Genomic DNA, 11,914 nt, shown 5'->3' with positions numbered 1-11,914 from the left:
ACCAGGTTCAAGTATGGCCAGCCCAGCTCTAGAACCCCTGAACCTGCCTGCCACTCGCAGCTTGAGTGTGAGCTCTTCCCCCCAGCTAAGGGGAAGGGTGGCTTAGCCAGTGTCACCCCTCCCTCCCCAGTGTCCTTTCCCCACCCAGGTTAGGTCTCACTTCCTTAAAAGAAGGTGGCTGCAAGGCTGGTCATCTTGGAGGATAAGCAGAGTAAGGATACCTTTCTAGAACCCAGAATGCTACCTGATTTGGCATCCTCAACCCAAATCCTCTGTCCTTTGGGGTCCTACCTCCCCCAGACCTCCCCCACCCATTCTGTTGACAGCCTTCCTTCTTAGAATTCAAACAAATTGCCCCAGCCCTTCAAACAAAGACCTGCCCAGTGGGAGGCACCAGGCAGGGGAAAGGTCAGAATGTTTGCCCTTTGACCTCAGACTGAGGTGAGCAGGTCTCCTACTGGGTTGGAACTCTAGACTCCTGAGCTAGAGGTCCCAGACCTCACCCTCATTTGCCATCGTAATGTTGAGGTCCTTTTGGGAAATGGATGCGAACAGAAGGTGGGCCAGTTCACCCTTTAGAAAAAGCCATGTTCCCCATCCTTAGCCTCTGCCCAATGACTTGTCTCATCATTAGAAATGTCAGACTCCTCAGAATCACCTTTCACTACTCCTGATGGGGAGCACAGACGCCAAATCCTCTGAGAAAGAGGATTCTTTCTTTTTTCTTGAAAGGGGAAAGTGGGTAAAGGGGTCTTTTCTCCTATATTCCAGAAGCCAGAGGGCTGACCACCCACTTCTATGTGGCTTTGCCTAAGGGACAGAGCCGGTCACCTCCTCAAGACCTCCCTCTGGACATTTTGTGGGGCACTGAGCCCCAGGCCTCCCACACACCTGTCTCCCTCCTACCAGTATTTCTCCCCGCAAAACCCACCTCACAGACCTTTCCTCCACCATGATCCTGTGGAAATTCACATTTCAAAAATAAATTCTTTTATTTTATCTCTCCTTTTTTGAGGACAGTTCAAAACTGAGTGACTTTGAAGGCAGGCTCTGGAACAAAGTCTGAAGAGAATGCAAGAAAACCTGTGTTAGAGGCAGACAACTCCCAGTGCCCACATTCTGGGCAGTGGAGTTGGTTCTTACCTGTGTCTGCCAGCCTGCCTCTGTTCTGGCTCTGCATTTTCTCCCTAGGGGGCGGTGGGGAACAGAGAGGGTCAGTGCCCACTCCCCGTGTTCACAGCCCCCCAGCCATCCCTCCTCATTCCCTCTCCCAGAACTCACCTCCTTCTCCTCTTCCTGGAAACATATTCTCGGGTCACTGCCAGCACTATGACCACCCCAGGCACCAGCATTCCCAACAGGATGGCCACAAAGTTGGACACTTCTGGGATGGGATAGGAAGGGGGTGGGGGAGGAGACCCTCCCTTTGGTCTTCAGTTGCCACCCTGAGGTGACCGCATCCTCCTAAATTCCTGATGGTGGCTGGTTCTCCCTCCAGCTGGCTGTCAGCGCCAGGGGCTCCAAGGTCTACTGCCACTCCCCAGGAACATTTTCTATTTCTGGGAACCCAACTCCACAAGCCTTTTAGGGGGATGGTCATCCAGTTGGTCCCCTAGAGTCCAGAGCATCATCTTGGCCAATGCTTCTCAGAGAGGTACCCTAGAATATTTCCATCAGTAACTTGGGAGCTTGTTAAAAAAATGCAGATTTCTCTTTCCCTGGTGCGATTCTGTCTTGCGTGTCTGTGCTGCTGAGCAGTAGTCGTTTATCTCTGTCCGTCTTCTCTCCTACCTAAGTGCGTGCCACCACTCCATAGAAGATTCGATGGACATGGACATGAGCCCCCTGAGGCCCCAGAACTATCTTTTCGGTTGTGAACTAAAGACCGACAAAGATTATCACTTTATAGTGGAAAATGATGAAAATGAGCACCAATTATCTTTAAGAACGGTTAGTTTAGGGGCTGGTGCAAAGGATGAATTGCACATTGTTGAAGCAGAGGCAATGAATTATGAAGGCAGTCCCATTAAAGTAACACTGGCAACTTTGAAAATGTCTGTACAGCCAACGGTTTTCCTTGGGGGCTTTGAAATAACACCACCTGTGGTCTTACGGTTGAAGTGTGGTTCAGGGCCTGTGCATATTAGTGGACAGCACTTAGTAGCTGTAGAGGAAGATGCAGAGTCAGAAGATGACGAGGAGGAGGATGTGAAACTCCTAAGTATATCTGGAAAGCGCTCTGCCCCTGGATATTGTAGCAAGGTTCCACAGAAAAAAGTAAAACTTTCTGCTCAAACTAAAAAGTTTTTCACAGCAAAGGAAACCATCAATAAAACAAAAAGGGATCTTACTGAATGGGAAAAGATATTTGCCAATGATATAGCTGATAAGGGATTAATATCACAAATCTATAAAAAACTCACTCAACTCAACTCCAAAAAACAAACGACCCAATTAAGAAATGGGCAGAGGACTTGAAGAGACATTTTTCTAAAAAGGACATACAGATGGCAAACAGACATATGAAGAAATGCTCAACCTCACTAACCATCAGAGAAATGCAAATAAAAACCACAATGAGATACCACCTCACCCCAGTCAGAATGGCTATCATCAATAAATCAACAAACAACAAGTGCTGGCGCAGATGTGGAGAAAAGGGAACGCTTGTGCACTGTTGGTGGGATTGCAGATTGGTGCAGCCACTATGGAAAACAGTATGGAGGTATCTCAAAATTCTGAAAATGGAACTACCCTATGATCCAGTAATTCCACTCCTAGGTATCTATCCGGAGAAACCCAAAACTTCAATTCAAAAATCTTTATGCACTCCTATGTTTATTGCAGCACTATACACAATAGCTAAGACATGGAAACAACCGAAATGCCCATCGGTAGATGACTGGATTAAGAAAATGTGGTACATTTATACAATGGAATATTACACAGCCATAAAGAAGAAAGAAATCTTACCATTTGCAACAACATGGATGGACCTAGAGAACATTATGTTAAGTGAAATAAGTCAGACAGAGAAAGATAAGTACCATATGATCTCACTTATATGCGGAATCTAAAGAAAAGAATAAGTGAATGAACTAATCAGAAACAGTTTTGGAGACAAAGAGGAAAAACTGAGGGTTGCTAGATGGGCGGGGGGGGGGAGTGGGGGTAAAGGGGAAGGTGAGGGGATTAGAAAACAAATCAGTAACCACAAGATGGCCACGGGGTTTTGAAAATTAATCTGGGGAACGTAATCAATAATGTTGTAAAGATTTTGTAGGGTATCCGATAGACACGTGTCCCATTTCGGAGACCATCTCAGGGATGATGTAGATGCCTGATCACTGCACTGTACCCCTGAAGCTGAACAATAATGAATGCCAACTATAATATTATATATATATGTATATATAGGTATGTATACATTTACAAGAGGCAGAGTACAGCATTGGGAGTGGAGACAGTGGAAATGGGATGGCTCGGTGCGATGTCAGAGAGATAGTGGATGGGGGGCGGGGGGTCCACAGTGTGAGGGATATAAATGATAAACGTCTAAGGAAAAAAAAAGAAAAAAAAAACCTCGCAGACAAGACAGACAATAGTTTAGTGGTTACCAGAGGGTAAGGGGGGTGGGGTGGGGGGTGGGAGATGAGGGTAAGGGGGATCAAATATATGGTGATGGAAGGAGAACTGACTCTGGGTGGTGAACACACAATGGGATTTATAGATGATGTGATACAGAATTGTACACCTGCAATCTTTGTAATTTTACTAACAATTGTCACCCCAATAAATTTAAAAAATAAATTAAAAAAAAACAAAAGCAGATTTCTGGGCCTACTCCAGACCCGCCAGATCTGAATCTCTGGCGGTGAGTCCCAGAATGAAAGTATTAAACAAGCCACCCACCCCGCCCCACGGGCCCAGAGGCTCAACGGAATTGTAGTTTTGGATGGGGAAAAACACTAAAAGGTCCTGGAGAGGCCTAGAGTGATACAAGAAGAGAAACAAGAGTGAGGGTGAGACATCTCAAAAGACAGCTAGAGTTCAGAGAGAAGAGTCAAGAGATGGGCACAGGGATTCCGAGTAGCTGAGAACCCCTGTCCTGCTAATCCGTAGGGGTCATGTTATAATATTATATATTATTATATATTCTATAATATAGATTACATTAATACTACATTACCCATCTGTTATATATCTATAACACATATCTATTAGATGTGAACATTATATACACGGAATAATGCTGTGGCAGTTGTTGGTGGGGGAGGGGCTATGACATACACAGCCTGGAATGAAGTTCTTACCTGGCTTTTTGGAAAATGGCGCATCCTCAGGCTCTGTGCAGAGGTCTCTCCCCTCACCAAGTTCACACTCACAGGTGAAGCGGGTGCCCGGCTCCTGACATCGCCCGTCATTCTGACAGGGTTTCCGTAGACACAGGCTTTCTATGAGGATGGAGAGAGTTGTGGGGGGTGGGTTCCGGGAGGATAACCACAGTCAGGGAGAGGGGGCTGGGACCCCAGGGAATAAAGCAGCGGTTTCCATTCCTGGCTCTGTACTCACTAGCCCTGGGCTCTGGGGAAATTGTTCACCCTCTCTGAACTCCATTTTTCTTACCTATAAAAAATGGGGAGACTATACTTGCCACCTGGTGCTGAATAAGGACTAAAGGAGGTCATGGAAGCTGATGATTAGAAAAGGCTCCAGCACAATACTCAGCAGACAGTGGATGCTCAGGACACATCACCTCCTTACCCTTTGCCCCTCCCCAAAAAGGAAGGGACTGAGTGAGAAAGAGCGGGATTAAATGGCACAACCTTTCTGACATCAATGCGGAGCAGTCCCAGGCATAGGACTGGGAGGGACAGTCCTCTGTCCAGGGACCTCCGAGGTATGGAGGCAGCTTAAAGCCAAGAGGTGGTCTCGCTCACCTTGCAAGCAGCCACGAGTGGGGTTCCCCAGGGTGCAGGTCTCCCCAGCACTGCAGCTGAAGGGCTCACAGAGCAGGACCTCTGAGCTGCCACAGGTGCAGCGCTGAGAGTAATCCTCTGTCACAAAGCTGTCACCCCGCTGGAGAGGGGAGAAGGGACCAGGAGGAGAAGGTCCGGTTTTCCTTCCTTAGCTGGCTCTCCTTCTGCACCTCTGTTCCCCAGGTCCTCCCCTCTGACGTGGTAGTAGATGCCATTGTCGGTGCAGCTGCAGAGGACCAGGGGAACGCTCCAAGCTCCACTGTAGACGTAGCCTGGGAGGCTGGCATAGCCTTCTACACAGGGACCCTCTCAGTCCTCAGGGGCTGCCAGGGTGGCACAGGAGGCGGAACAGGGTGTCATACAGCTCTGATAGACAGTATTGGATGGACAGGCCAAGGCTGAGGGCACAGAGTCACAGTCAGAAGGAGGCAGGGTGGGGCCGGTCTAACAGATGTGGGGTGTGTGGGGCTGGAGGAGGACCAAGGTCACCCATAGAACACAGATCAGTATAGGCGGGGAAGCCAAACAGTAGACTGGCTCTGAGGGTCTCTTTGTCTGTGATGTCAAAGCATGGGAAGGAACTAGAGAAGGAAAGATGGGCATTGGTGACAAGCAGCGGGATGGAGTGACGGGGTGGAGACGAGGCTTCCCAGGCAGAAGCAGAGAGGGCTTAGGTTGGAAGGACACTGACATGGTGCGAATTGAGGACTCCGTAGTGAGAATCGGAGAACCCAGACAGGAAGCCCCTCGTGAGGCAACGGTAGTGGCACAGAGCTGAGCGGAGGTAGAAATGGCTGCGGGTCAGGAGCCCGCTGTGGGGGAAGGTCAATGCCTCACCACAGTGGCTGTGGCCCCACTAGCTGGCCAAGGTGATGCCTGTCTCCTGGCAGATGATGGCGTACCCACTGAGGACCTGGCAGCACAGCTCTTCCTGCTCTTTGGGGTTCCGCGTGACACACATATCAAACACACAGTGCCTGGGAGAGCAGCGGGGTCGGGGGGATTGTCAGAGGTGGAGAGGAAGAGGCAAGGACACCTAACCCTGCAGAAAAGGACCTGGAAACCCCAGCAAAAGGATGTCAGGCTGTGTGTGCGTGGGGGAGGGGGAGCGGGGGGCGGGGTCAGAAGGAGCGAGGCCACAGAGAGGTGAGCCAAACAGCACAAATCAGAGATGGGCAGAAGGATCCGGAGAAAGGCAATTCCCAGTGTCCTGGGCCCCCGACTCACTCCTGGAAGGGCTCTGGAGCCACAGTCTGGCGACAGGCAGCAAAGGGGCGCTGGGGGTCCACCAGCACCCTACATGCCTGGGTGCTGTTGATGAGCTCCAGCTGCACCAGGCAGCATTCTGACTCTTCTCTTTCCTTCTCTTCTTGGGTGGCCCTGGGGCAGAGACAGCCAAGGGCCAGGGGAGACCCACGAAGACCACAAACTTAGGAAGAACTGAGTGGGAGTATAAGGGGAGGGCAGGGCACGGACCAGGGTCCAGAAGGTAGGTGTCCCCCCAGAATTAGGAGAATCAGGCAAGCGTGTCTGGTGTTCACCCGCCGGTTTCCTCCTCTGCTGAGGATATGGGGTTGAGCGGGTGTGGACGGATACTGGGCTATTATTGGTCGTGGCGCTGAGGCCTGGGCCTTCCTGCTCTGGGCCCCAGCTCTCACACCTTGAGAAGCAGGAGAGGCCTCGCTTCATCTTCACTTTCCAACTGTTGCTGAAATTGTTGAGGTTCTGAGTGAGGGCGCCACTGAGCAGCATAAACGCATTCTTCTGGTTCTTGTCAAAGTTCCCCACAGGCCACACCCAAGCTCCTGGTATGTGCTAGGCAGAGATCACTGCAGGAGAAAGGGGGCATCCAGAGCAAGACTCCCCACCTTCTCGATTTCCCACCTCTCCTGGGGCCTCCACTGGAGCTTGGGACCCCACTCCCAAGCAGGGAGATCACCAGGCTTGGTGTAAGATATAGTTTTCCTCCACCACCCCAGAAATGTCCCTTCTGCTCACCTGTCCCTACCCTCAGGTACCTGCATTGTTCTTTCCATCAAAGCTGACACCAGATTAAAGTCAGTGACCAGATACAGCCGGAGGCCCTGCATGGTAACCTGCAGGTGCCTGGAGTTGTAGGGGATGGCCATCTTCTGGTCGCTGACCTGGAGAAAGAAGACAAGAGCTGCAGGGAGTCCTGTAGCAACCCGACCCTCTGTTTCTTTGGCTCTGTATCTCTCTGCACATCTTGATGCCTCTCTGTGCCATCAATCCGTGGAAGGAGTAGGCAAGGGCCTCCCTGAGATCTGCTGCCTTTGCAGCCCTAGCCCATTCCTTGCAAAAACATTGGTAGAGTGGATATCCCTGGTACTTCCTCAGCTGGCTCCACCTTCACATTGTAGGCTCTGTCCTTCTCTCCCATTCCCTATCTCTCTCCCACCTTTTGCTTAATCCCATGCCCTCTGCTGCCTCTCCCCATGAGGCAAATGACTGACTGACTTCTATAACCAGGCAGCCATTGTTGGGAACTTCCCAGGGAACACCGAGTCCTGGCTTTCTCTGCTTCGGGTGGCCTGGCTCTTACCACAAGCTGCAGTTCGGCCTGGAGCTGGACTGTATAACTGTAGACCATCACGATGATTTTGTGCAGGAAGATCAGGTTGAGGGACATATACATCTTGTCGTGTCCCTCCACGACCAGGGCACCACTCCATCGGGGAGCATGTGCACGGTCTTGATCAGAGTGTAGGTCACATGGCCCTGAAAGCTATAGCTGACGCCATCAAATGTGCAGTTATGGGGGTCCCCCAAAATTGAGCATTGTTCCGACTCTGCCAGGAAGGGCCAATGCTAAAAAGCCACCCTGCCCAGATATAACAGCCCCCAGAATCCCTCACTTGCCCTGATGTCTCCTGTCACCCTCTCTCTTAGCCCTGAGCTCCCTTGATACTTGAGCTGCAACTTTCTCCTCTCCTAGGCCCATTAAAAACAGGAGAGGATTTCCTTGTCCGGTGCCCTCTTTTTGCCCTTAAAGGAGTGAAACCCAGAGAGGGTCATGACTTGCAGGCGGCCACAAAACAGGGGAGAGCCAGAATGAGAACCCAAACTGACTGCATGCCTGTGCTCGGCCCCTTCTCTCTCCAGAGCTTCGCTGCCTCAGCCCCTCTGGCCTCTCTCCACCTCCTCACATGCCTCCCTTACTGTCAGGGGAACATCTGCCATTGCCGTTGGAGTTGGGCTGGCAGTAGAAGCCAGAGGGGCAGATGAAAGGTCGGCACTGAATGGCTCCTGCTCTGCAGATACAGCTCTGGGTGCAGGCACTGGAGAGCCAGGTCTTCTCCGCCTATGAAAGCCACAGGAAGAACAAGGGAATGTCGAAGGAAGTGCCAGTTCTCCTTCCTTTTACCCCTTCAGCCAAGCCAGCTGTCTGAATGGCTTACTTGGCATAGGCCACAGGCAGTTCTGGCACCATCTACATACTTATGTCTCTGTACCGCCCTCTAGAGGCATTGTGCTTGGTTTACACATGTTGTTCAAGAGGTTCTACTGGACCCATCTTACAGAAGAGGAAACTGAGGTAACAGGTTCACTGAGTGGTACCATCAGGATTCAAACCCAAGCTATGCTCCTCCACCACACTGTGCCGCATCTCAGGTATTTGGATTCTTCAAATCCAAATCCAAACCATGTACCCCCAGCCCCAGCCTGGCTGGAGACCACCCTGCCCTGTCACCAGCTTTCACACCCCAGGCAAGGCCAGCCATCTGGGTGCCCCAGGCTGATAGAGGATGAGGAAAAGAGAAAATGCCATCCTCAGGATGTGCTGTCCTCAACCTTCTTCTGCCCCCCACTTATGGGAACGGAGCCACCCTGGGCATCCATGCAGCTGCATTGAGTCCTGAGCGCACATTGTTGCTCACTGAGCACATAGTAGTAGCCAGGCTGACAAACGCAGCCCTCCTTGCAGGTGGAGGGGACTTTGGCATACTTGCACTGTCCTTGCAAGTCTCAGCAGGAAGGTGAGCAGGGGGGAGCACAGGTCATGTAGGTGCTGTGGGTGGGGCATTCCAGAGCTGGGGAGGGATGCGGGTGGTGGTAAAGACTTAGTGAGTATAGGCCAGGCCCTGAGGAAGAAGAGTGGCTCTCCCAGTTCAGCATGGGAGACAAAGGTCAGCCAATAGCTGCTGCGTGACCTAGATGTATATATGGTCAGTAAATGTGTGACATGCGTGTATGTATGAAGTGTAACAGAAGCACAGAGGAGGGAGCTACTCTCTTTTGGAGGAGTTAAATAAAACTCTTTAGGCAAAAGTAGTTGTCAACAAATAAAAATGGCGTCCATCGTGTGCAGGAAGTCACTCAGCGTAGGGACTGCGTAGGGACAGCTTCAGAAGGACTGTGGCCAGCATGGCCACATGTGGCTTTGGCCCAGAGCCCCAGCCCACCACCCACCTGCACCTGGTGGGTCCTGTGGTCCTGTGGGGTGCAGCAGTACCAGGACAGGAAGAGTTTGAGACGTAAAGATGTCTGTTCTCCGTAAGTTAATTTATACATTTAATATGATCCCATAAAATACACCAAAAGGATTTTGTTTTGTTTTTTAATAGGATAAGATGATATTAAAGTGGAGAAGATGATATAAACAAATCAGAAAAGCCAGGAAAACTCTGAAAAAAAAAGAAAAAAAGAAAGCAGTGGGTAGTGACTGTCAGAAATTAAAACACATTTTAAACTCTCAATGATCACAACATTGTGTTATTAGTAAGTGGAGAGAGATGAAACAATGGAAGGGGAGAAAAAGCCCAGACAGGGACCCAAATCCATATGGGAATTTAGTATAGGATAAATTGTGGCATTTCAGTCAGTGGGAAAAGAGAGACTAGTCATTTAATAATGCCGGAAAAAAAATAAAAACAAAGTTGGTTCATATCTCATACTACACACTGGGAAATATCCAGATGGGTCAAACATTTGAATATTAAAAATAATGAAACCATAAAAATTACTAGAGCAAAACATGGGCAAATTCTTTTTTAACTTCAGAGTGGGAAAGGCATTTGTAAATTTGACTCAATGCAGAAAACATAAAACAAAGACTAACATATTCAAACACACACACACACACACACACACACACACACACACACACACACACGACGGTCGGACAATTAAGTTTGCGAACTCATCCTAGAAAAAGTGCTATTTACCTCATTGCTCAATATCACCACGGTCACCTTCGAAATACTTCCTTTGGGAAACTATGCACAGACGCCAGCACCTAGTCCACCCTTCAAAGCAATTTTGGAACTCTTTTTCTGGAATGGCCACCAGAGCTGTCGTCGTATTACCCTTGATGTACTGAATGTCATCAAAATGTCTTCCTTTCAATATTTCCTTTATCTTCGGGTAAAAAAAGAAGCCATTGGGGGCCAGATCAGCTGAGTAGGTAGGGTGTTCCAATACAGTTATTTGTTTGCTGGCTAAAAACTCCCTCACAGACAGTGCCGTGTGAGCTGGTGCACTGGCGTGATGCAAGAGCCATGAATTGTTGGCGAAAAGTTCAGGTCGTCTAACTTTTTCATGCAGCCTTTTCAGCACTTCCAAATAGTCAACTTGGTTAACTGTTTGTCCAGTTGGCACAAATTCATGATACAAATTCTGATATCAAAAAAAGGTTAACATCATCGTTGCAACAAGTTCTCGTACTTAACTTATAGCACTAATAAAGAACTACTCTCTGTAATAGATAAAGAACTTCTATAAAATATTTTGAAAAGACCAACAACCCAGTAGAAAAACTGTGACTGTGTCTGAATAGATAGCTCACAGAAAGGGAAATTCAAATGGCTCCAAACATATGAAAGAATGTACAACCTCACTCATGATAGCGAAATGCAAATTAAGACTCTTTTTATTTGTCCCTTATCATATTCGCAAAAATCCAACAGTAAAAGTATTTGTGAGGCTATGGGGAAATGGACACTCTCGTTCATTGTTGGTAAGAATATAAATTCCTCACTCCCTATGGCAACATCTTTCAAAAGTACAAATGCACACAGTCCTTGACTCAACAATTTCACTTCTAGGAATTTATCCTACAAATAGTGACACACATATAGAAAATCATAACTGCATGAGGTTATCCACTGCAGCAATGTTTGCCATAACAAAAGATTGGAAACAGGGGCTGGCTCGATAGCTCAGGCGGTTGGAGCTCCGTGCTCCTAACTCCGAAAGCTGCCGGTTGGAGTCCCACATGGGCCAGTGGGCTCTCAACCACAAGGCTGCCGGTTCAACAACTCGAGTCCCTCAAGGGATGGTGGGCTCTGCCCCCTGCAACTAGCAACAGCAACTGGACCTGGAGCTGAGCTGCGCCCTCCACAACTAAGACTGAAAGGACAACAACTTGACTTGGAAAAGTCCTGGAAATACACACTGTTCCCCAATAAAGTCCTGTTCCCCCTCCCCAATAAAATGTTAAAAAAGAAAAAAGATTGGAAACAACTAGAAAGTCCATCAATAGGAGACTAGTTAAATTATGATAAAAGAATTATGATATAATAATGGAATATTACGCAGACACAAAAGAGAAGGAGACATGGTTTTCTGACACATGGAAGAGAATATCTGATGTGGAAGGATCTCCAGGATAGATTGTCAAGTGAAAAAAAAAAATAAAGTGCAAAATACTGTGCCTCAAATGTTGTTTGTATAAGAGAAGGAAAATAAATTTGTATTTGTTTGTATGTGCACAAATAAAAGACCTCTGGAAAAATACTCAGGTACTTGTAAGAGCAGGCTGGAACTGGGCCCATGGCGTCAGGGTGGGAAGGAGACTTTTCGCTGGGACTCTCTTAATACTTTTAAAGTTTCTGAACCATTCCAAAAGGTTCTGGAATTAGGTAGTGGTGACGGTTGCAGAACTTTGTGAAGATCCTAAAAACCAGTGAATTGTA

General features: G+C 48.5%; 2 protein-coding genes across 2 annotated transcripts in view; one reads left to right on the top strand and one right to left on the bottom strand.

Annotated features, from left to right (window-relative positions):
* Positions 1-1,021: 1,021 nt before the first annotated feature.
* ZAN (zonadhesin) overlaps positions 1,022-11,914 on the bottom strand; it is a 35,493-nt gene continuing 24,600 nt past the window's right edge. Inside the window, 13 exon segments of the mRNA XM_033110030.1 lie at positions 1,022-1,062; positions 1,144-1,187; positions 1,282-1,381; positions 4,314-4,454; positions 5,817-5,956; positions 6,207-6,359; positions 6,640-6,766; positions 6,769-6,839; positions 7,026-7,123; positions 7,543-7,658; positions 7,661-7,789; positions 8,160-8,292; positions 8,793-9,031. Coding sequence (XP_032965921.1) covers positions 1,022-1,062; positions 1,144-1,187; positions 1,282-1,381; positions 4,314-4,454; positions 5,817-5,956; positions 6,207-6,359; positions 6,640-6,766; positions 6,769-6,839; positions 7,026-7,123; positions 7,543-7,658; positions 7,661-7,789; positions 8,160-8,292; positions 8,793-9,031 — 1,532 coding nt within the window.
* On the top strand, positions 1,593-3,972 carry LOC117025076 (nucleophosmin-like). Its single transcript, XM_033110838.1, has 3 exons — positions 1,593-1,603; positions 1,797-2,289; positions 3,886-3,972. Exons 1-3 carry the CDS (start codon positions 1,593-1,595, stop codon positions 3,970-3,972), a joined length of 591 nt encoding a protein of 196 aa, XP_032966729.1.

This window comes from Rhinolophus ferrumequinum, chromosome 7 (assembly GCF_004115265.2).
Source record: "Rhinolophus ferrumequinum isolate MPI-CBG mRhiFer1 chromosome 7, mRhiFer1_v1.p, whole genome shotgun sequence".
NCBI classification, from domain to species: domain Eukaryota; kingdom Metazoa; phylum Chordata; class Mammalia; order Chiroptera; family Rhinolophidae; genus Rhinolophus; species Rhinolophus ferrumequinum.
This window is presented reverse-complemented; position numbering and strand designations above follow the sequence as displayed.